The sequence below is a fragment of the Entelurus aequoreus genome, linkage group LG06 (assembly GCF_033978785.1).
Source record: "Entelurus aequoreus isolate RoL-2023_Sb linkage group LG06, RoL_Eaeq_v1.1, whole genome shotgun sequence".
Lineage (NCBI taxonomy): Eukaryota > Metazoa > Chordata > Actinopteri > Syngnathiformes > Syngnathidae > Entelurus > Entelurus aequoreus.
In genome coordinates, this window is record NC_084736.1 from 28,394,107 (window position 1) to 28,420,508 (window position 26,402).

The window sequence follows — 26,402 nt, forward strand, 5'->3', positions numbered from 1 at the left end:
TATATATATATATATATATATATATATATATATATATATATATATATATATATATACATATATATATAGGCTCCAGCATCCATTCATTCATAAATACATGTGTATAATATATATATATATATATATATATATACAAAAAAATATATATATAAATATATATGTATACATATACATATATATATATATATATATATATATATATATATATATATATATATATATATATATATATATATATATATGTGTATGTGTTTTTGTGTGTGTGTGTATATATATATATATATATATATATATATATATATATATATATATATATATATATATATATATATATATATATATATATATATATACACATACATATAAAAAATATATATATATACATATAAAAATATATATATATATTTATATATATATATATATGTGTGTGTGTATGTGTTTTTGTGTCTATATATATATATATATATATATATATATATATATATATATATATATATATATATATATATACACACATACATATAAAAAATATATATATACATATAAAAATATATATATGTATGGATGTATGTATGTATATATATGTATGTATGTATATATATATATATGTATGTATGTATGTATGTATGTATGTATGTATGTATGTATATATATATATATATATATATATATATATATATATATATATATATATATATATATATATATATATATATATATATACAACAAAATATATACAACAAATATATATATATATACAACAAAGTATACATATATATACACACATACATATAAAACAAAATATATATATATATATATATATATATATATATATATATATATATATATATATATATATATATATATATATATATATATATATATATATATACGCATAGATACATACATATACACATAAAAACTGCGCAGAACCTCCTCCAACTCCCAGGCCTCAGGTAGAGGACCCGAGCTTGAGGATGACACAGATACCACCCCAGAAAGAGATTTTATTTATATATATATATATATATATATATATATATATATATATATATATATATATATATATATATATATATATATATATATAAGTTTGGGGACCCCTGCTCTACATCCTACATTGTGTCACCTTGACTGCACTACAATAACTTCTGGAAAATATCTGGCACTAAAACAGTTCCAGTATGTGATAGTAGATTTCCATTGTGTCTGCACAATAAATAAGTCAATATGATTACAGTTTCCTTGTACTCTACTTTTTTTGCCACATACTTTAGTGCTTATTCATGCATGTGTAACTTTACTTCTGCAAGGTTGATGCTCTGGTAGCTTGGATTATACGTCATTTGGGCAACATCTTGAAGTCGCTTCTTCAGATTGTCCTTGCCTTTAATAGCGTTGTCTTCTCGATATGATTCACTCGGACCGACGCGATAACATCCCTGAATTATTACTTTTCAGACGTGAAAGTGCTCATCATGCTTCGTTCTTTATTGCGCCGTAATTGCTTTTGGAGGTCAGTTCTATCATGTGAGTGTGCACAAAAGTGTTTTAGTGTGTGTGTGTGTTCATACTTTCATAATCCCGTTCCAGTTGTCTCCAGTGGACACTCGAAACAATGTGAGGAAGGCCATCCCGAAATTTTCAAAGGTGGCGTGGCGACTCAGGCCCTCGCAGGGGTTGTTGTCGTTGCACTCTAATCGACACACAAAGGGCACAGTCAGTCATTTAGCAAACAAAAGCAGGGAACAAAGTTGATTTATAATCAGGGGTGTCCAAAGTCTGGCTCGGGGTCCATTTTTGGCAGGCAGCTATTTTTTTAACGGTTCGCACTGAAATGCGAAATGTGACGAGAAAAACTTGCAATGTTGGCAATAATAATACAATAAGGCGTTTTTTTTTTTTTTTTACGGTCATTGCTGAAAAAATAATAATGAATCAAAATCAATGTTTTGAATTATTGGCATGTGGAAGAATTCAAATACTTCACATCAAATATTCCACTTTGAAAATAATATGGGGGGAAATATTGCATATTTTGTGTTAGGTTCATGAAAGTGTTTCATGACAAAAAGGGCACAAAACAAACACAATATTAATAAAAAGGGATAGATCTGAAGTTGATCTGGAGACTTCAGTGTTGAAAGTAAAACAAATAATAATGTATGACTCATTTTTAACACTTTTATGAGTTGGGCCCTTTTGAATCCTAAATAATTTTAGTGGGATTAAAAAATAATAATACAATAAAAAAAAAAGCTCCAAATACGTCACACCAAATATTTCAATTGTAAATGTTCTTAGGGGGAAATATTGCATATTGCAATATTGTTTGTTTCATTAACATTTTCTATGACAAAAAGGGAATAAAACAAACAAAACAAAAATGCATAAAAATAATAAAAATGGATGGCTCTAAAGTTGATCTTGAGACTTACATGTTGAAAGTAAAAACAAAATAAATACATTGTATGACCTATTTTTAACACTTTTATGAGTTGAGCACTTTTTGAATCCTTAATTTTATTGGGGTTAGAAAAAAAAAACTGTTTAAAGGCCCAATACTTCACATCAAATATTCCGTTTTGAAATATATTTTTTGGGAGAAATATTCCATATGTTGTGTTTTGGGCCATAAAGAACAGGGTTTTCTTGAACAAAAAGGCCATACAACTTAATAAAAATAAATATTCAACCTTTACATCGATAGTCGGGATGTAACGGCATTGTCAATATTGCGCTTTTGCAGTTTCAAACACGTCACAATATTGCCGTGATGTGTGACGGTATCAAATGAAAAATTGGTAAGTGTAGTTTTTTTCTGCTGCTTTAGCGTCGCCTGGGCCTAAAAATAAACAACATCTCCCAGAATCCCCTGCGCAGCGTGGGACAGCAATGTGTGCTCCTAGTAGGTAAGAGGAATAGTTTTTTTGTTTTGGACATTTTCTGAAAATATTTGTCCATAACTGACTTATGTTGCCAACAAACATTCAGGGGGGGGGACAATCTCTTTTGGCAGAGGTAAGAAAGCCTGGGTTCTGCTAAGCAAAGATAACGGTGCACTGCACGGAGGGAAATCGCCAAAAAACAAGTTTTCATAGACTTGATGTTGCAGTTTTTGGCACATACTCATTTATTTCTAAAAGTAACATGTTTTATTGATTTTTAATGATTAACCAACACAATGACAATGCATTTATATAGCCATTATACACAAGTGCCTGAAAGGGCTTCATAAACCATCACGACATCCCCTGATCTGAACCCACGTCCGGGTAAGGAAGAACTTCAAAAATCCCAAACTGGGACAAATATTGAATTATTACATTCATAGATATTGTGAGAGTCCATACCATCGGGGAGCCACCAGACGGTCGTAGGGGGAATTCAAGATTGACCGCATTTACTGTACAATATAGAGTGAAATTCATCTCTACATTTAACCCTGTGTTTCACAAATAGAGGTTGGAGACCCCCTGGGGATTTTTAAGCAGCAGGGGAGATTTTCATTACTTGTGTCGACGCGCTAATATTCATGTTAGAACGATACACATGCATGCGGTCGGGTGGCAACAGTGCTCAATCAAATCAACAATCTAATGGACTTGCAGGCTTATGGACACACACGCACCCACATCCCGCGCCTTCGTTGCTTTACCCGCCCCCCTGCGGTATGAAGGACAACGGAGCAGCAATTCTCAACAATGTTTCTTGAGGTCTTTTCCTGGTCTCAAACTGAGTCCCCTGCCTCCCCAACAGGAGCTTAGTTTGGGAGTTGCTTTTTGTCAATATGGAATGACAAATGAAATATTGATTCCAGTAACTAATAATAATATAATTGGTCACTTATAACGTTTAAAGTTTTGATATACACCGTAAACTCTAAGTTTTTCCTAAACTTTGAACCCTGCTGCCAGAAAGACAATGCAGCTAATTTATGGATTTTTCTTTTCTGACGGCGATTATAAGTTAAAAAATAACATTCAGTGAGAAGCTGTTTTATTGTTTGTGCTATGGCCGCCATTTTTTGGACGAGTTCGCTTACTGCAGGTGCTGCAGTGTCCTTTCTTTTTAGCGCTAGTGCTTCCCCCCCCCACCCTCTAACCTGAGTGCTGTTCAGTATTTTAGCTGTCCATAGTGTTTTTACTCGTATGGATTCTTCATTCATCACTCATAGCAATATTTGTAAGTTTTACAATATAACTAAAACAATTCTTACTTACTAAACCGTCCCACATGCGACGCCTGTGGGAGTGTTTTCATGCATATTTGAACGTGCTATCGTAATGTAATGACTGTAGCATCGTTAGCATTAGCTAATATGCTAACACCTTTACGAGTGTCTGTGTTAGTATTATTAACTTACAATAACATTCTTTTTGTATTGTTTCACTTTCACAAATTCCTCAGTAAATTCAGCAAAACATCCCTGTGGAGTTATTTAATCTGTTAAGCTGATTGGACAGCTAGCTTCCGCAGCTAGTAGGTCCATGATGATGACTTCTGTTTTGTTTGATCAGCCCGTTTACTGCCGTTTTACATACAGACACCGTTTGGAAACCATTAAGGTGTGTAAATAACTCATTTCACAATGTATATATCTGCAGCTTATAGTCCGGTGCAGCTAATATATGGAAACATATTTGTTTCTCTTAAAAATTAGTGGGTGCGGAAAATACGGTAATATCTGTTTGTATCACTTTTTTTTTTTTAATATCAAAACATCCCCCACAAATGTAGACGTTACTAAATTCCGTTCCAGCTTTTTTCTCACTACATTACGTCTTTTTGCTAATTTTTTGGCCCCCGGGCCGCACCTTGGACACCACCTGGTGAAAATCATGGGCTTGAAATCACACTGGGGCATTTTTGGTGAAGTTGTGTTGTTTACTGTAAGCTCACGTGTAAGGCTGGTTAAACGCTGAGCACCATCTATTTTCTATAATAAAAATGTTACTTATACGTATAATTAATAAGACTAAAGAAAGAATCCAGGCCCCAATTGTCTCATAGCAACTGCGCTTTTTTACCACTCCGCTTTATTGCTTCATAGTAAACCATGGAGGCCAATTTAAAGTGACATTTGTTGACCCTCATGAGGGTTTAGCACTAAACATATCTATAGTTTATTTACACAGCCAGCTGTCGGCCCTAGAATAACGTTTAAAGGGAAAAAGCGGAGACGTGACACAAACAGAACTTGCTAGGTGATTAATTTAAAAAAAACACGTCGATAGAAAAAAAAAAAAGGACAATTCCATTTCATTTTCTCCTCGCTACTCGCGTAGCCAATTTACTGTTTTGTTCCGTAAAACCTGTTTGGAGGCGAGGGGCCATCGAGGAAGCCATTTGCCAATAAATGTCTATGCAAATGAGCGGAGGTACGTCGGCGTAGAAAAGTGTGTTTTCTGTTGAGGGGTTGACGTACCGAGCCTGCCGAAGAGCTCCACTCCCAGTGCGGCATAGATGAAGAAGAGCAGCATGAAGAGAAGGCCAAGATTCCCCACCTGGAAGTCAAACACAAGTACTTAGTGATCGGAAGTGGGTAGTAATGTGCGACATCGACTCTCTTTGGATTCATTGTACTTGTCAGAGGAGTTGTATACTTTTTACTTCTACTTGAGTATTTTTGCGATGAAGAAACACCACCGTATTTTCTGGACCATAGGGCGCACCGGATTATAAGGCGCACTGCCAATGAGCGAGTCTATTTACAGTTGTGGTCAAAAGTGTCAAAACTTGGTCTTTGGCGTGGTTTGCTCTCCCGTGGTGCAAAAGAATTGGACCATACGTGGCGTGCAGGTGAGGACATGTTTAATCTTTTAACTCAAACAAAAGGTACAAACAAAAGGCGCTCACAGAGGAGGTAACAAACTTGGCTATGACAAAACAAAAAGCGCGCACAAAGGCGGAAGTAGAAAACTAGACTATGAAACAAAAGACATGCACGTGGGCACAAAACTATGAACAATAAACAAAACTTACTTGGTATGAGATGAAACAAGAACTAACGTGACAAGGAACTGTGAACATGGCATGAATGTGTGATGTCGCCAGGACGAACAACAGAAACAGAAAAGCCTATATAGTGACATGATAAGTGAAAACAGGTGCGTGACTAACTGTGAACAGGTGCGTGACATGACAATGTGAAAACGTGAGACAGGTGTGTGTGAGTCCAAACGTGGAACAGGTGAAACTAATGAGTAACCATGGAAACAAAACAAAACCAGGAAGTGAAACCAGGAACTAAAAAGTGTCCAAAAACCAAGCAAAACAAAAACAAGATCAACACAGACATGACAGAGCCCCCCCCTTACGGACAGATCCCAGATGTCCAAAAAACAAAACACAAAACACGATCAAGAGTCATGGGAGGGCGGGAGGGGGACATGGCGGTGGGTCGCCAGGCCAAGTGGCCCCGAATCCACAGAGGCAGGATCAGGTGGCGGCGACGCGTAGACCGCCGCTGTACCTGACGAGGTGGGCGACCCGGGAATGGCCATATCCATGGCCGATGAGGAGGTGGGCGCACTTGGCGTGGCGGACGACCAGGCAGTGGCCACCTTCGTGGCAGACGAGGAGGGAGGCGTGTCGTCATCATGGCAGGCGGCGAAGCTTGGCGTGGTGCGTCAGGCGGCGAAGCTTGGCGTGGCGGGTCTTTGTCTTGGCATGGGTGGTCTTGGCCTTGGCGGTCTTGGTCTTGGCAGCGTGGGTCATGGTCTTGGTCTTGGCATGGTTGGTCTTGGTCTTGGACTTGGCGTGGTTGGTCTTGGCGTGGTTGGTCTTGGCGTGGCGGTGCTTGGACTTGGTCTTGGTCTTGGTCACTTGGCGGGTCTTGGTCTTGGTCACTTGGCGGGTCTTGGTCTTGGTCACTTGGCGGGTCTTGGTCACTTGGCGGTTCTTGGTCTTGGTCACTTGGTGGGTCTTGGTCTTGGTCACTTGGCGGGTCTTGGTCTTGGTCACTTGGCGGTTCTTGGTCTTGGTCACTTGGCGGGTCTTGGTCACTTGGCGGTTCTTGGTCACTTGGCGGGTCTTGGTCTTGGTCACTTGGCGGGTCTTGGTCACTTGGCGGTTCTTGGTCTTGGTCACTTGGCAGGTCTTGGTCTTGGCTTTGGTCTTGGCGTGGGGCAGCCACGGGCGGCACTTGGCGGCGTGGGGCAGCCACGGGCGGCACTTGGCGGCGTGGGGCAGCCACGGGCGGCACTTGGCGGCGCGGGGAAGCCACGGGCGGCACTTGGCGGCGCGGGGAAGCCACGGGCGGCACTTGGCGGCGCGGGGAAGCCACGGGCGGCACTTGGCGGCGCGGGGCAGCCACGGGCGGCACTTGGCGGCGTGGGGCAGCCACGGGCGGCACTTGGCGGCGTGGGGCAGCCACGGGCGGCACTTGGCGGCCGGGGCAGCCACGGGCGGCACTTGGCGGCGTGGGGAAGCTGTGACTGGCGGCACTTGGCGGCATGGTGAAGCTGCGACTGGCGGCACTTGGCGGCGTGGTGAAGCTGCGACTGGCGGCACTTGGCGGCGTGGTGAAGCTGCGACTGGCGGCACTGGGCGTCGTGGTGAAGCTGCGACTGGCGGCACTTGGCGTCGTGAAGCTGCGACTGGCGGCACTTGGCGTCGTGAAGCTGCGACTGGCGGCACTTGGCGTCGTGAAGCTGCGACTGGCGGCACTTGGCGTCGTGAAGCTGCGACTGGCGGCACTTGGCGTCGTGAAGCTGCGACTGGCGGCACTTGGCGTCGTGAAGCTGCGACTGGCGGCACTTGGCGTGGAGCAGGTACTGGTGGCGCTTGGCGTGGAGCTGGGCGTGGAGCAGGTGGATCTTGGCATGGTCGAAAAACTGGTGGTGGGGGTCGTGCTGGAGGCTGTGTCTTGGCGTGACGAAAGACTGGTGGTGGGGGTCGTGCTGGTGGCTGTGGCTTGGCAGGTCGAAAGACAGGTGGTGGTGGTCGTGCTGGAGGCTGTGGCTTGGCGTGACGATGCTGAGCCACCCCACCTGAACAATTCCCAGCCCTAGCCCCCCCCTCAAGGAGCGGATCCCAGACGCGCTCCCCGCGGTCTGGAACCGTCTTTTGGGGTGGGTGGAGGGAGGTCGGAAGGAGGGTAAAATCCTCCCCTATAAATTGTCCAAAATGTCTTTCTTTTTGTACCTGGGATTGAGTGGGTGAAAAAAATTTTTTTTGTGACTTGGGCGTGGCTTGAGTCCTGGGGGGCGGGGCATGAAATCTGGGTGACTGTGAGGGACTTGCTCTAATGTCCAAAATCATGTTCTGATAATGTTTGATCATAGAAACAGAGTCCTTTGTTGAGGGCAGGTGATCGAAAGTAAAAGAGTTCAAAGAAAAAAAATCTTTAGCTGTGATGTCATCCTCTGGTGATGGCGTGACATCATCCTGGAGCAGCGGGGCTGGCAGCAGCCTGCTTCCGCCCGGAGTGGGAGGAGCTTGCGGGAGTGACGCGTCCTGCCGGCTCGGAGAAGCTCTTCCTGATGGCTTCCGCTTTTGCCGGCGCTTCCGGGAATGGAGCGACGCGCCAATGTCGTCGGGCCACACGGAGCTTATCGGAATAAGTTTTCCGCTTGGACCCCACATGAGGTCTTGATCCGCCATGGCTCCTAGTGCCTCCCACTTTCCTTCCTCCATCGATTTCCAGTCGTTTGCGGGATAGCTTTTTGCTGGCGACATTCTGTCAAAACTTGGTCTTTGGCGTGGTTTGCTCTCCCGTGGTGCAAAAGAATTGGACCATACGTGGCGTGCAGGTGAGGACATGTTTAATCTTTTAACTCAAACAAAAGGTACAAACAAAAGGCGCTCACAGAGGAGGTAACAAACTTGGCTATGACAAAACAAAAAGCGCGCACAAAGGCGGAAGTAGAAAACTAGACTATGAAACAAAAGACATGCACGTGGGCACAAAACTATGAACAATAAACAAAACTTACTTGGTATGAGATGAAACAAGAACTAACGTGACAAGGAACTGTGAACATGGCATGAATGTGTGATGTCGCCAGGACGAACAACAGAAACAGAAAAGCCTATATAGTGACATGATAAGTGAAAACAGGTGCGTGACTAACTGTGAACAGGTGCGTGACATGACAATGTGAAAACGTGAGACAGGTGTGTGTGAGTCCAAACGTGGAACAGGTGAAACTAATGAGTAACCATGGAAACAAAACAAAACCAGGAAGTGAAACCAGGAACTAAAAAGTGTCCAAAAACCAAGCAAAACAAAAACAAGATCAACACAGACATGACAAAAAGTGTACATACATTTGTAAAGAACATAATGTCATGGCTGTCTTGAGTTTCTAATAATTTCTACAACTCTTATTTTTTTCTGATAAAGTGATTGGAGCACATACTTGTTGGTCACAAAAACATTCATGAAGTTTGGTTCTTTTATGAATTTATTATGGGTTTACTGAAAATGTGAGCAAATCTGCTGGGTCAAAAGTATACATACAGCAATGTTAATATTTGGTTACATGTCCCTTGGCAAGTTTCACTGCAATAAGGCACTTTTGGTAGCCATCCACAAGCTTCTGGCAAGTGTCTGCTTGAATTTTTGACCACTCCTCTTGACATGGGCAAAGATAAGACCTTCTGGAAGAAAGTTCTGTGGTCAGATGAAACAAAAATTGAGCTGTTTGGCCACAATACCCAGCAATATGTTTGAAGGACAAAAGGTGAGGCCTTCAATCCCAGGAACACCGTTCATACCGTCAAGCATGGTGGTGGTAGTATTATGCTCTGGGCCTGTTTTGCTGCCAATGGAACTTGTGCTTTAAATGGGACAATGAAAAAGGAGGATTATCTCCAAATTCTTCAGGACAACCTAAAATCATCAGCCCGGATGTTGGGTCTTGGGCGCTGTTGGGTGTTCCAACAGGATAATGACCCCAAACACACCTCAAAAGTGGTAAAGGAATGGCTAAATCAGGCTAGAATGAAGGTTTTAGAATGACCTTCCCAAAGTTCTGACTTAAACGTGTGGACAATGCTGAAGAAACAAGTCCATGTCAGAAAACCAACACATTTAGCTGAACTGCACCAATTTTGTCAAGAGGAGTGGTCAAAAATTCCATCAAAAGCTTGCCAGAAGCTTGTGGATGGCTACCAAAATCGCCTTATTGCAGTGAAACTTGCCAAGGGACATGTAACCAATTATTAACATTGCTGTATGTATACTTTTGACCCAGCAGATTTGGTCACATTTCCAGTACACCCATAATAAATTCATAAAGGAACCAAAAAAATAAGAGTTGTAGAAAGTATTGGAATCTCAAGACAGCCATAACATTATGTTCTTTACAAGTGTATGTAAACTTTTGATCGCGATTGTAGGTATTTTTTCATACAAAAGGCGCACTGGATTATAAGGCACATTAAAGGGGTCATATTATGATGAAAATATTGCATAGATGATGTTTTACAGATCATCTGCAAGCCGCTTTCTGACAGTTGCTTCAGGATGCGCTGTTTTGTGGGCGGTCTTTTGTACGTGGCTCACCTTCGGCAGCGTATTCTCCCCGTCATCTTTGTTGTTTCGGTGTAGCGTGCAAGGACGGGAGTGGAAGAAGTGCCAAAAATGGAGCTAACTTTTTTAATGACATTCAGACTTTACTTCAATCAATAACGGAGCAGCATCTCCTCATCCGTGGCTCACTAGTGCAACAACAACTAGTACAAGTGTTCGTGAAAAAACGTCCGACCGGAACTTTCTAATAACTAAAGTTCCTTTGGGTGAATAATGTAAACTCACTACACCGGTATGTTTTAGCGCTTTCATGGCGAGTTTACTGACAGATATAAGTAAGAACTTTACACTACTTTATATTAGAAATGGCAACAGCGGAGGATGAATGTCCCATAACAAGAAGATAGAGAAAAAGAAGAAGCTTATCGTCTACGGTGTCGGCACGGACTACAATGACGGATGCGTGCAAATTTTCAGGACTTATGCAGCTCCCAAATACACATCAGCAGGTGCCAGAAAGTAAAAACTGTTGGTTTTGCATAATATTGCAAAACAAGATTATATGTCAGCTAATAGGTGCTTTTTTGCGGTCCTTATACACCCACCTTTATAATACAGTATGTCTGACTATGGTAGCTGTAATGCGCCGACAATCCATCAAGCGGTGTGGCTTCATAGCTTACCAAAGTCGTACTAAAACATTTTGACAGATTTTTGTGCGCCGTGTGTAATGTTCCATAATCTATATACTCAATGGAACATTTAAAGTTTTGGTGTTGTTTACTGGCGTCATTATGCTGTCTATAAATATCTCTTATGTGTGACTGCCATCTACCAGGTCACACCTATCATTACACCATGTACCAAATAAAATTGCTTCGAGGTCGATAAGCACAACCACAATTATTCTGCACATTAGGCGCACCGGGTTATAAGACTGTCGAAATTTGAGAAAATGAAAGGATTTTAAGTGCGCCTTATAGTCCGAAAAATACAGTACTTTTACTCACTGAGTGTCATTCCGATAACTACATTTATTTATATTGTCATATTTATTTATAATTATTGATCACTGCTTGCACGGACAAACTCATTTGGCTCTACTTAAGCACACGGGACCTTTGACTCCGTTCCACCAATCCAACGGAGCCTGGCAGTCACATGACCACACTCGAAACCACACACTGTAAATGTTTACTTACAATGCATGAAAAGGAACATTAATATATTTGTATGTGTTTCATAAATGTTCACATTTCAGCCGACTCGAATTCCACTTCCAATTACAGAAAACATGTTGCGCTAAGTTGTTGGCGTTTTTGATGTTTTAGCTAGCACATGCTAACATTAGCCCTGTAAAATAATAAGCGACTGCACAATGTGCATCTTTGTGGTACACTGCAAATTATTTGACACTTGCCAAGATTTATCATTGTATTTCTAATAATGTCACTAGTTTTAAGATATATTTACCTTTTTTAGTCAAATCTCAATTTAGGCATGAATGATTATATCTTTTCTATTCTTGTTCAAACATTTAAAAATCGAAAAAAATAACGTTTCAAATACGTTATTTTTGTTTCTCCTCGCATAGTTTTGTTTAAATATTCTGCAATATCTCAAGAATGCTTCATTTGAGAATTGCAAGTTGAAAAATAAAATAAAATGCAAAAAAAACACTTCAGGCTTCATTTATAGCAATTAGCATCAAGATCTGAACTTGTGAAACCGAGTTAGTAACGTTTTGTGGCGAGCCATCAGATCAAAGTCATCCTGTCATTTGCAAAATATTATTTTTGTTATTTATCGGCACCCATCAGCTTTGTATCGGTCTCTAATCACATAAAGTGCAGAAATTAGTTAGATTGGTGATGGCGTGGGGCACTTTTTGCCACGAGGCTCCACCTACTACGAGTCGGTATGATCCATCAGGCACCTTAGGGTGCCATCATCATTTCTACCAAATAAGATCGGAATTTGTGGGGCCGAGGTATTGTGGCGAATCATCGGAGCAATGTTTGGCGCCATGCCACGCCCACATCTTATGAGGCAGGATAACATTTGTTCGCAATTTATCATCGCCTATATGTGTACTATCTGTAATTTTAACCGCGACTCATTTGGCCAAAGTCCCTAGGAGGAGTTCGCTAAAGTATGACCCCTTTTTCTCGCCCAAAAAATGAATAATGAAAACCAAAATGGCAGATTTCCTGTTCCTTTTCAGGGATGGATTCCTGAGACTTTTGTGCGTCCCGTCATGACCTCTCCAGCGATTTTCGTGTCGATAGGTGAAACTGGAAGGAGGGGCTATTTTTTTTTCTAATTGTAAATTTAGGTGGCGTTACGGAGCCAATTTTGAAATGGAATTTTCGGGAAAACCCAAAATATAAAACTTTCGGACGCGCCTGCAAAATATGGGGACTTTTTGTGCATGTTAAGTGCCTCAAAAAGGCGTCCAAATGTATGGAAGAACCAACAAAGAAATGGATTAAAAAAAAATGCTCCAACTTATGTAAAGTAAGGCTCCACTTTTCCAAGATTGTGCTAGCTTGGTGCTAATATACATTGGCTTTGCCATTGACATGCTACTGATTAGCATTAGCAATTTTACATGGCGATTTCAACGCGTCCAAATTAGTTAATAAAAACTACAAATAAGATGCATGGTAAAATCAAACACCTGGTGTGTAATACGTACAATACTTACAGTATTAACATTTTTTAGGGCGCAACAATAGACTAGACAGCAAAGACTGATCTGACTAGCCGACACACCATAAAATTTACACTACTGTCATCTAACTTGGACTTGTAACTGTCGTTGAGTCTCAGAAAAAGTGATCATAAAACCAGATATACCATAAATTCCAGATTATAAGCCGCTACGTTTTTCCTACGCTTATTATTAGACGTCGTGGCTAGTTTATGGATTTTTCTTCGCTGACAGCAATATTAAAAATGATTTCATTAAAAAAAAAACAAGCACTGACAGGGTGTTTTATTGTTTGTGCTTTTGCACCATCTTTCGGACGAATTTGCTCACTGCTGGTGCTGCACTGTCCTTCGATTTATCAGTAGTGCTTTTGTTTTGGGGTTTTTCCAACCGGAGTACTGCTAGGTCTCCTAGCTGTCTATAGCGTTTCTACTGGTATGGGTTCTTCATTCATCACTCCAAGCAACGTTTCTAAGTTTTACAATATAACTAAAACAATTCTTTCTTACTAAACCGTCCGGTGTGTGATGTCTGTATGAGTGTTTTCATGCATATTTGTACGCGCTATTGTAGTACAATGACACTTGCTATCGTTAGCTATTATGCTAACACATTTACAATTGTCTGTGTTAGTATTATTAACTTACAATGGCATTCTGTATGTATTTTTTCAGTTTCAGAAATTCCTCAGTAAATTCACCAAAACGTCACCGTGGAGTTATTGAGTCTGTTTAGCTGATAGGAGAGCTAGCTTACGCAGCTAATGGGTCCATGACGATGACGATGAGCCGTTTTACTTCCCTGTTATAGACACCGTTTGGAACCAATTAAGGTAAATAAACATTTACAAAATATTTCTGTGTAAATAACTCATTTCACAACGTATATATCTGCGGCTTATGGTCCGGTGCGCCTTATATATGGAAGCATATTTTTTCGCTAATATTTAGTGAGTGCGGCTTGTATACTCTAAAGTCCGGAAAATACGGGAACAACAGCAGCTATTGTAATCAGCTCATTTTTAAATTCAATTTCATCATCAAAAACAATTCATTTTAACACGCACAAAAGTACCAAAAGTAAGGCGTGGCGAAGTTGGTAGAGTGGCCGTGCCAGCAATCGGAGGGTTGCTGGTTACTGGGGTTCAATCCCCACCTTCTACCATCCTAGTCACGTGTTTGATTGATTGATTGAGACTTTTATTAGTAGGTTGCACAGTGAAGTACATATTCCGTACAATTGACCACTAAAAAGTAACACCCGAATACGTTTTTCAACTTGTTTAAGTCGGGGTCCACTTAAATTGATTCATGATACAGATATATACTATCATATATACTATCATCATAATACAGTCAACACACAAGATAATCACATTGAATTATGTACATTATTTACAATCAGGAGTGTGGAGGGGGGGCGGGGGGGTATGGACATCAAGTAGTGGGTTGTAGCTGCCTGGAGGTGAACTTTTATTGCGGTTTTGAAGGAGGATAGAGATGTCCTTTCTTTTATACCTGTTGGGAGCGCATTCCACATTGATGTGGCATAGAAAGAGAATTAGTTAAGACCTTTGTTAGTTCGGAATCTGGGTTTAACGTGGTTAGTGGCGCTCCCCCTGGTGTTGTGGTTATGGCGGTCATTTACGTTAAGGAAGTAGTTTGACATGTACTTCGGTATCAGGGAGGTGTAGCGGATTTTATAGACTAGGCTCAGTGCAAGTTGTTTAACTCTGTCCTCCACCTTGAGCCAGCCCACTTTAGAGAAGTGGGTAGGAGTGAGGTGGGATCTGGGGTGGAGGTCTAGAAGTAACCTGACTAGCTTGTTCTGAGATGTTTGGAGTTTAGATTTGAGGGTTTTGGAGGTGCTGGGGTACCAGGAGGTGCATGCGTAATCGAAAAAGGGTTGAACGAGAGTTCCCGCCAGAATCCTCAAGGTGCTTTTGTTGACCAGAGAGGAAATTCTGTAGAGAAATCTTGTTCGTTGGTTAACCTTTTTGATTACCTTGGTTGCCATTTTATCACAGGAAAGGTTAGCCTCTAGAATGGAACCTAGGTAGGTGACCTCATCGTTCCTGGTGATAACAATGTCACCCACTTTTATGGTGAAGTTATTGACTTTCTTAAGGTTGATGTGGGACCCAAACAGGATGGATTCTGTTTTACCCAAGTGTATGGATAGCTTGTTGTCAGCGAGCCAGGTGCAAGTTCTACAGAGCTCAGCACTGAGGATTGTCTCCACCTGTGACTTGTCCTTGCCGGATACCAGCAAGGCAGAGTCATCCGCAAACAAAAACAATTCACAGTCGCATGCCGATGACATGTCGTTTATGTATATTAGGAACAGTAAAGGTCCCAATATACTGCCTTGGGGGACTCCACAGCTCACAGAGAGAGGGGGGGGGGGGGCACACGGTGCCGTTCACCTCTACCACCTGCTCCCTCCCCTCCAAGTAAGATTGCATCCGGCTCCATGAGGTTTTGTTGAATCCGATTGCTCTGAGCTTATCCAACAGTATAGCGTGTTTAACGGTGTCAAAGGCCCTCTGAAGGTCCAGCATGACCATGCCGCAGTATTTGCCCGCGTCCACCTCATGTTTGATGTGGTCGGTCAGATAGAGAAGGCATGTGTCAGTGGAGTGGTTAGTTCTGAAGCCGGATTGAAATTTGTACATGAGTTTATTAGTGGCAAGGTAACTATCGACCTGTTCATAAACTATTTTCTCCATTACTTTGGAAACGGAACTGAGAATAGAAACAGGTCGGTAGTTGCCAGGTTCCAATTTGCTTCCTTTTTTAAAGAGGGGAGTTACTCTTGCTATCTTAAAATCTTTTGGTACTTGGCCTTGTGTAATTGATAGGTTTATTATCTGCGTGATGATCGGGGCAATGATGGAGGCAGAGTCCCTGAGGAATCTGGAGGGAATATTATCAAGGCCGGTGGCCTTGTTAGGGTGGAGCGCGCTCAATTTTTTAAACACCTCATCAGCTGTGACCATTTCTAATTTGAAATCATCGTTGGATACTCCTAGCTTTCTGTAGAAGGCTTTAATGTGTTCTACACCAAAGCGACCAGAGTGGTGGGACAGCTTGTTGACAAGAGTTGCGGCTATGCTGGTGAAAAAGATGTTAAGTCTGTTGTGTCCTTGGGCAAGACACTTCACCCTTGCTCCTGATGGCTGCTGGTTAGCGCCTTGCATGGCAGCTCCCGCCATCAGTGTGTGAACATGTGTGTGAATGGGTGAATGTGGAAATACTGTCAAAGCGCTTTGAAAACCTTGAAGGTAGAAAAGCGCAATACAAGTATAACCCATTTATCATTTATTTATTTACCTAAAATTGGTACCAATAAGTACCGATTCCCAGGTACCGGTACTGCTATTTAAAGGCCTACTGAAACCCACAACTACCGACCACGCAGTCTGATAGTTCATGTATCAATGATGAAATCTTAACATTGCAACACATGCCAATACGGCCGGGTTAGATTACTAAAGTGCAATTTTAAATTTTGTGCGAAATATCCTGCTGAAAACGTCTCGGTATGATGACGCCTGCGCGCGACGTCACGGATTGTAGAGGACATTTTGGGACAGCATTGTGGCCAGCTATTAAGTCGTCTGTTTTCATCGCAAAATTCCACAGTATTCTGGACATCTGTGTTGGTGAATCTTTTGCAATTTGTTCAACGAACAATGGAGACAGCAAAGAAGAAAGCTGTAGGTGGGAAGCGGTGTATTTCGGCCGGCTGCAGCTACACAAACACAGCCGATGTTTCATTGTTTACATTCCCGAAAGATGACAGTCAAGCTTTACCATTGGCCTGTGGAGAACTGGGACAACAGAGACTCTTACCAGGAGGACTTTGAGTTGGATACGCAGATGCGGTACTGTGAGTACGCAGCTGCGGCTTCCAAACATTTGATCGCTTGCCCGTACATGCGTGCCGCTATGTGCATGTCACGTGCTTAACTTTGGGGACTTTGGGGAAATATATGTGCTGTATGAACTTTGGGGAGGTGAATGGTACTTTGGGCTGTGGGATTGAGTGTGTTGTGCGGGTGTTTGATTTGCATTGGCGGGTTATATGGACGGTAGGGGGGAGGTGTTTGTTATGCGCGATTAATTTGTGGCATATTAAATATAAGCCTGGTTGTGTTGTGGCTAATAGAGTATATACAGTATATATGTCTTGTGTTTATTTACTGTTTTAGTCATTCCCAGCTGAATATCAGGTCCCACCCGCCTCTCACAGCATCTTCCCTATCTGAATCGCTTCCACTGCCCTCTAGTCCTTCACTCTCACTTTCCTCATCCACAAATATTTCATCCTCGCTCAAATTAATGGGGAAATCGTCGCTTTCTCGGTCCGAATCGCTCTCGCTGCTTGTGGCCATGATTGTAAACAACGTGCAGATGTGAGGAGCTCCACAACCTGTGACGTCACGCGCATATCGTCTGCTACTTCCGGTACAGGCAAGGCTTTTTTATCAGCGACCAAAAGTTGCGAACTTTTTCATCGATGTTCTCTACTAAATCCTTTCAGCAAAAATATGGCAATATCGCGAAATGATCAATTATGACACATAGAATGGACCTGCTATCCCCGTTTGAATAAGAAAATCACATTTCAGTAGGCCTTTAACTATTGGTGTATCAGAATGTGCTTGAATTTGATGTAGTTTATTAATGTAAAAAGTTATTTTTTTTAAATACACTCAGTAGCTAAATCTGCTTGATTTCAGCCGGGCTCAAAAACCGAGCATGGTCATAAATAGAGCAATACCAAAAATAGATAGAGCAATACCAAAAATAGAGCAATACCAAAAAAAACGTGTTTTGTGTTTACCTGTGGCAGCGCTTGCATAACAGTGTCCAGCAGAGACCTCATGCCTGTGGCCATCTTCAGGAGTTTGAGCACTGCAGAGAAGACACGTCATGCACTTAGGTCTTTTGGCCAAGTCGCTGCTTTGTGTCTTGGTGAAGCACTTCAGCTGCCACAGGAAGTGTGTGTGTGTGTGTGTGTTCTTGTATTTCTACCCTTCTTGAGACATGAAGAAGTAAAAGTAGCTTCCAGAGGAGGTGTGAACAAGTGATGACATAAATCATGGTCCCAATACAGAAAAGCATTGCATCTAATAGAGAATGTCTCATTTGCACCCCTGGTGGTGAAATCTATCAAAATGAAGGTGGTCCCACAAATTGATTGTTTGTCGCTTTTAAAAGTGCTCCCCCTCTGGTCAACATATGAAATAACAAGTGTTTGTAAGAAATTGAAATGCGCCCCCTTTGGCCAAAATTAATCCAAAAAGATAAAATAAATATGTATATAGAGACATACCACAGACAGACATACATAACTTGAAGTAAATAATGAAGATTAAAAAACAATTACAAAAAAAATAAATAAATAACTAAAAGCAGTCTTTTTCTCACTATGTGTCGACTTTTTTCTTATAAAATTGGGAACCATTTCTCATATTCTTTCTGTTTCTGTAATATTGCAATATTTTCTCGTAAAATTATTACTTTTTAATGCAAAATGTTGACATTTGTCATATAAAATGTTGACTTTTGTCACAATATTGCCAATGATATTGTTGTTCTTGTAAAACAGTGACATTTTTTGAGTAAAATTATGACTTTTTTTCAAAATTTTGCCAAGTAAAATTCCGATTATTGTTATATTGCCAACATTTTTAAGTTTTCTTGTAAAATTGTGATTTTTGTTGAGTAAAATTACAACTCTTCATAACATTGCCAAAATGTTAAGCTGTTCTTGTACAATTGCAACTGTTATTGAGTAAAATTCCAACCTTTATCATAATATTGCAAAAATGTTCAGTTTTTTTTGTAAAATTTTGACTTGCTTTGAGTAAAACTACGACTTTTATTATAGTACTGCCAAAATGCCAAGTTTTTCTTGTGAAATTGCGACCTTTCTTTCTTGTGAAATTCCAACTCATTTTTCACAACGAGCTTTTTTATATTGGCATAGTATGTATTTATTATTAATGTTGTAAATGCACTTCTTTATATATCTAGAAAGGATGGTCCTAAAGAGGGAGGCATTTTTCGGAGGTCTCAAGAAGGTAACAAATACAAGATTGTGTGTGTGTGCGAGTGTGTGTGTGCGAGTGTGTGTGTGTGTGTGAGTGCGTGTGTGTGCAGGTTCAATGCAAGAAAATACCCTTTTACTGAAGACAGCAACAACCATAGCCACACTAAAATGAACTTGATATCAAATAAAGGGAGGCAACATCACACAGCAAACAATACAATACACACAAATATTGACACTACTACCATGAGGGAATAACGAACAACAAATCAACGACTGAAGTGACAAGCTTGCAATTCTGCAATACCTCATTTGTGGACAAGGGGACCACAACCAGCACATTCGCCATCTCTATTAACTCGCGCTAACACAATCCCGTGAAAAGATTCGACTGATATCCCGAGAGAGCCAACACACACAGCTGTGCTACTGCTACTTTGTCTGGCTCTCTCTTTGAATTCACACGTCACTTCGCGACAGGCACCCTCTGTCAAAGACACATACACACTCACTCTGCTCTCATGAAACAGCCCTCAACATATGCCACATATTTGAAGTTTTCGTTTTATTTTTAAGGCAACTACTAACTTACTTTCCAGAGTAAATTACATTTATCTAAGAATATTTCCGTTACTACCTCAATTACATTTTTTTTTGGTAAAGTAACAAGTAACTCTATCTAATTACTTTTAAAAAGTAGTTTTCCGAGCACTGGATATTTGCCAACACTTGTGCACATCAAGTTATCGGACATCTAATTTTGGGTTGCAGGTTCAAGGCTTGTTGATGTTGATGTTGTAAACTAATTATTATGGGTATAATGGGTGTAATATAACGTGTATATAGGGTAATAAAATGGGTTTTACCATTTAGTAGCTTTAGCTGACCTGGATATTTTCAAGTATCCTCCATAAACGGCTGTACATATACAGCATACCAAGGATGGGTACCGAATTCTGTACTTTTATAGGCACAGACCCAATTACGTCGGTACTACCCGGTATCGATTCAGGTGGAATCAAACAATGCCATATTTCGATAACCTTTTGTTGCACGTGACATCACGTCCGGTTGCGGACTAAACCGTGGCTAACGTAAACGATCAGTCAAGCAGCACTCGGGACGGCCAAACTCCCTCGAAGTAACGTTGCAATTTTCCACAGCAACAAAGGCAGAAAATGCTCCAATGTAAAGTAAGGCTCCACTCCTCCAAAATGTGCTAGCTTGATGCTAATTTACATTGCATTTGCCATAGACAAGCTACTTATTAGCAACAGCCATTTTACGAGGCGATTTCTACACCTTCACATTCAGTAAATAAAAGTATAACTAAGATGAATGTTACTATACTGTTACTATACTTACAGTATACACACTTTGTAGGGTGCAACACAAAATATGCAGCTTCCTGAAGAGAAGCTACTTTCTAGTTAAACAACATACAGTACCATAGATAGCCCAGAGTCGTGTATAGAGCGAGTGTGGCCAACCCGGTTTCAAAGTGGGTAGCAAACATGGCGCCTGGTCTTCATGTGAAGGGCTTTTGACCAATCAGAGTGTGTATTGCTAGAGGACCTCTAAAATGATTGGTCAAAAGCCCCTTAGGTGACTACGTGGGGAGGCATTTTTCGGAGGTCTCAAGAAGGTAACAAATACAAGATTGTGTGTGTGTGTTTGTGTGTGTGTGCGTGCGTGTGTGTGCAGGTTCAATGCACAGCGTGGCGAAGTTGGTAGAGTGGCCGGGCCAGCAATCGGAGGGTTGCTGGTTACTAGGGTTCAATCCCCGCCTTCTACCATCCTAGTCACGTCCGTTGTGTCCTTGGGCAAGACACTTCACCCTTGCTCCTGATGGCTGTTGGTTAGCGCCTTGCATGGCAGCTCCCGCCATCAGTGTGTGAATGTGTGTGTGAATGGGTGAATGTGGAAATACTGTCAAAGCGCTTTGAGTACCTTGAAGGTAGAAAAGCGCTAGACAAGTATAACCCATTTATCATTTATTAATTTACAGCGCGCCATGTTTGCTACCAACTTTGAAACCGGGTTGGCCATACCCTCTCCGTACACGGCTGTGAGATGGCCTGAGCAGTACTGCCATCCAATGTCTTGGAGGTGTGTGTGTGTGTGTGTGTGTGTGTGTGTGTGTGTGTGTGTGTGTGTGTGTGTGTGTGTGTGTGTGTGTGTGTGTGTGTGTGTGTGTGTGTGTCTACCTCGCGCTATCCTGAGCACTCTCATAATTCGGATGATGGTGGGATTTATGGGAAGAGCTGCACTCATCTTCAGCTCCTCCAGAATGATGCCCATGATGGACAAGGCCACGATGGCGATGTCCAGCTGGTTCCACCTGAGCACACACAGGAAGAAACAGAAGCTCCAGTAACAATTATTTCATTTGAGACATTCTTAACATTGTTGTCCCCATGATTTGTGAATGATTAACAATGTACAAAAAAGAAACAGAACTGGGAAGAATAGGTATAATATGTAGGTTGAGTAATACACAGTCCAGGTGTGTCCAAGGTGCGCCAGTAGCAAATATATTTGGCCCACGACACAGTCATTAGCATTCTGATACTAGCATGCTAGCTTTTTTTTATTTTACAGGTATATACCGCAACGTCACATACTTTGTTACTTGATGAATGTGATACCTGTTAGCATGCTATTTTAAGCTAATATTGTAGGTATACACCTCAGTCAAGTTTTGGGACTGAATGTGTGCTAACATTAGCATGCTAACTTGTTTTTGTTAATTTTGCGAGTATACATCACAGCGTCAAGTACTGTGTTACTTGATGAATGATACCTGTTAGCATGCTAATGTTAGTATGGTAGCTTTTTTAAGCTAATATTGAAGGTGTACACCTGTCATATGTTAGTACTTGATGCATGCTAACATTAGCATGCTAGCTTTTTTGTGCTAATTTTGCAGGTATACATCACAGCATTAAATAGGTTGTTACTTTATGAATGATACCTGTTAGGCTAACACTAGTATGTTAGACTTTTCAAGCTAATACACCTCAGTCATATTTTGGTACTTTATACATGCTAATATTAGCATGCTAGCTTTATTTTTTGTTAATTTTGCAGGTATACACCAAAGCATCAAATATATTATCATGCTAATGTTAGCATTTTAGCTTTTTTAACTACTTTTATAGGTATACACCTCTGCCATATGTTGGTACTTGATCATACTTGCCAACCTTGAGACCTCCGATATCGGGAGGTGAGGTGGGGGGGGGGGGGGGGGGGAAGCGTGGTTGGGGGCGTGGTTAAGAGGAGAGTATATTTACAGCTAGAATTCACCAACTCAAGTATTTCTCATATATATATATATATATATATATATATATATATATATATATATATATATATATATTTTTTATTTTATTTTTTTTATTTATTTTTTTTTTATTTTATTTTATTATACATATATATAAAATAAATACTTGAATTTCAGTGTTCTGGAGACTATCCAGTAGATGGCAGCATTGTCCTGTTTAACTTCTCCGTTCATGAATGAGTATATCATTTCGGCCACCGCGTTCAATGGAGAAGTCTGTTCTACATAATGTACAGGCAACATACATACCCCTTCCCCTTCGAACTGTCCTGGATGAACTGAAATTCTTGTTTCCATTCGTTTTGGAACTTGCAAGCGTATTTCTTCATCTTGCTCGTCGACGGCGTCGCCATGTCTGTAACTTCCTCGTTCTTCTGCTTCGTCTCCTTGTTGTGTGCGCAGTTGTGCACTCTACTCTCTAAAAGCCGTAGATGTTATTACATCATTGGGCAGGCAAGCTGTTTATATTGTGGGAAAGCGGACGTGAGAACAGGCTGTCCCCACTCAGGTCCGTATTGAGCTGGAGGGGGCGTGGCCTCCAGCTCCGGCTGAATACCGGGAGTTTGTTGGGAGAAAATTTCTGCCGGGAGGTTATCGGGAGAGGCGCTGAATACCGGGAGTCTCCCGCTAAAAACGGGAGGGTTGGCAAGTATGTACTTTTTTGTGCTAATTTAGCAGGTATACACCAGCGTCAAATATTGTGTTACTTGATGAATGATACCTGATAGCATGCTAACGTTAATATGTTACCTTATTTAAGCTAATTTTATAGGTAGACACCTCAGTAGTATTTCGGTAGTTGATACATGTTAACATTAGCATGCTAGTATTTCAACACATTTTTCAGGTCCACTCCTCAGATTAGGTGTGTGAATCTTAGGGCACCTGATGATTCAATCCGATTCCGATTTCTGGGGTGATGTTTCGAATCAGAATCGATTTTCAATTCAAGACGGTTCTCGATTCTCTTCGATTTAAACAAATTATTGCACTGTATTATTTGGTATGTTTCTTTAAAACAAGTTAGCTCCTTCTGGTTGCATGAAAATGGCCTAAAAATGTATTTTTCTAAAGTCGATTAAGACAAATATACATATATAAATGAATATTTGAAAATAATTAATTGATTTAGAATCTGGATAGATTTGAATCACGATTCAGATGTGAATCGATTTTTTTGTGCACACCGAACCTCAGAGTATTACAGTATTTGACACGTTACAATTAGCAGTTAGCATGCAAGCTTTTTTTTTTACTAGCAAGTATACACGTCATTGTCATGTTTTGGTGTTTCACTAATGCTAATTGTAAGCATGCTATTGCCAGCATGTTTACATAGTACTATTAGCATGTTAGCTTTTTTAGCTCATTTTGCTCGTATATTTTGTTACTTGCCGCTATGTGACCGGGCGTGCTCACTGTTAGCATTTCAGTTCACCGTTGGTTTTTCAGCATCCACACGGGATTTGTACCGAAATTGCATTTTGTAGTTCTTAGAAAAATAAATATATACATTGCACTGGTTTTTAAGGTGAAATATACCAACATGGCCCTCGGATCCTTTGTTTATCTAGTCTGTGGCCCTCAGTGGAAAACGTTTGGGCACCCCTGACATAGTCACATTTGCTCAACCGAATAAGGGAAATGTCACTTAAACTCATCATAGGTCCGCTTTAGGTTGATCTAGATTGTAACCTGAAGACCACCTGTACCATGGAGTGAACAGAAATGTTGCCACGCATTTAAATGTTGCTACCTGTCTTTGAAGAACCGCTGAATCCCAAAAGCCACGAGCTTAAGCAGGGCCTCGATGACGAAGATGAAGGTAAAGACGTAGTTACAGTACTTCAGAACCTCCTCCAGATACTGGACACAAACAAACGCAAATCATTGTCTCCACAAAGTTGCTGCATGTCAGTTTGAGACCAGGAAAAAACAGTAAGCACATTTCAAGACACACAAAAAAAACCTGAGACTTGCAAGTAGGGGGTTAGGGTTCGAAGCTGCAGCTAGCTGCTCCGTAAACCATTCTACTGCGAGGGGTTAATAAGAATGTGTGTGCATCTGTGCGGTAGTCCACGAGTTTTGTCTGTGGGACTGGAGGTCGCCCGCCGTTCACAGAGCAGAGTCAACATCCCAGGTGTTCTTCACGAAGGGGGAAGGGATTTTTTAGGGGATCTTTCACTACACGGGTCACGCTGGAGTGCTTACCACACGACCTTGCCAGAGGGAGTGGAATTGTAGATAAGGATTGTTTTTGGAAACGCATCCCAATGACTTGTCAGTTGAAATTGTCCATTCTGGCTTTTCCAAAATGTTATCCAAATTTCTCAGGGCATTCAATCAATCGCAACTGGACTGTTTGGTCGCCGCTCATCCGAGTAGACTTCATCAGTTAATGATCATAGACTTGGATTGGTCAGAACTAGTCTGAGACTTGGATTGGTCAGAACTACACTGAGACTTGTATTGGTCAGAACTAGTCTTAGACTTGGATTGGTCAGATATGGTTTTAGACTTGGATTGGTTAGATCTAGTCTTAGACTTAGATTGGTCAGATCTAGTCTTAGACTTAGATAGGTCAGATCTAGTCTTAGACTTAGATTGGTCAGATCTAATCTTGGACTTAGATTGGTCAGATCTAGTCTTAGATTGGTCAGATCGGGTCCTAGACTTAGATTGGTCACATCTAGTCTTAGACTTAGATTGGTCGGATCTAGTCCAGCGGCTGGTGCCAAAACCCCAGATATTTATACTCCAAAAACCAGGAGGGTGTGCCTGGGCAAGGATGGTTTCGCCCTATCTTAGTGAGAAAAACAACTGTTTTGATGCAAACGAGCAATCTTAACTGTCAAAGCCAACGACAGTCGTTGAAGTGTAATTTCCCCTCGTTAGCATTGAGGTATTGAGGTATAAGACAAACCAAACAGTCCAGTTGCGATCAATCGAATTCCCTGAGATGACAATGACCTGGATGAATGAGAACATTCATAAACATGTCATCCAATTTGCGATTAAGTCCAGAAATTCCCAAAGACCAAGTTCCCACAGCTTAGCCCAACTCATCCATCACAACAAGCAGCCTTTGGGCTCCTTGAACGGCTGCCATCGTCTTTTCCGAATTTGCCGATAGACCAGAGCAACGCTCAATCCTATCAGCAGATTACCCTTTTGTCACAGTTCCAAATGGATAGATATCGTTAATGCCTTCAAAGGAGAGAACCGCCAGGCACATGACTCGCCACTTCTCCCAAACGTCCCGTCAGGACAGGCAGGTCCTGCCTGAACCTGGGAAGTTTATCAATTCTATGTTGAAGATTTCGGAGAACAGTGCTCAAAGAGAGGCTCTTGGAGAGCTAAGGCGGGACGAAACAAGGAGGAGAGAGGGAGGGGACATGCGTCCGCCTTCGGTCGGAGCCACGCGGGTGTTTACTTATGAGGACGGCACAGAGGGAAACAATGCATTTAAATGAGACGATTGAGGAGAGACGGCGATAAGTGGTCTTACCTGCGGCTGATTGTAATGCTCGATGCTCATGGTGAACACGTTGATGCAGATGATGAAGGTGATGAAGAGGTCCAGGTAGTGGCTTGTGCACAGCGTGTGGATAGTCAGACGCGGTGCGCAGTAATCGGCGTAGTACGGCCTCTGCTTAGCCTCTGGGGCAGGGAAACACGCAAAGAGAGAAAGTGTCAGTGGTTAGAGTCCCAACGAGTCAGGTGGTGTTCACTGACCGCTTTTTGTCATATTACTCTTCTGTCACCAACATCACTCTCACGTACCCAATGGTTTTCAGCTCAGA

At 41.3% G+C, this 26,402-nt stretch overlaps 1 protein-coding gene and 1 long non-coding RNA gene across 2 annotated transcripts in view; one reads left to right on the forward strand and one right to left on the reverse strand.

Annotated features, from left to right (window-relative positions):
- The window catches only part of cacna1ha (calcium channel, voltage-dependent, T type, alpha 1H subunit a), a 179,362-nt gene that overhangs the window by 38,436 nt on the left and 114,524 nt on the right, over window positions 1-26,402 (reverse strand). Inside the window, exons 26-31 of the mRNA XM_062050471.1 lie at window positions 26,108-26,259; window positions 24,356-24,465; window positions 21,461-21,594; window positions 18,042-18,112; window positions 5,429-5,507; window positions 1,575-1,696 (exon numbers count right to left, since the gene is read on the reverse strand). Coding sequence (XP_061906455.1) covers window positions 1,575-1,696; window positions 5,429-5,507; window positions 18,042-18,112; window positions 21,461-21,594; window positions 24,356-24,465; window positions 26,108-26,259 — 668 coding nt within the window. The remainder of the gene's footprint in view (window positions 1-1,574; window positions 1,697-5,428; window positions 5,508-18,041; window positions 18,113-21,460; window positions 21,595-24,355; window positions 24,466-26,107; window positions 26,260-26,402) is intronic.
- Window positions 1-26,402, forward strand: part of LOC133652095 (uncharacterized) — a 37,446-nt gene that overhangs the window by 1,342 nt on the left and 9,702 nt on the right. The window lies entirely within an intron of this gene.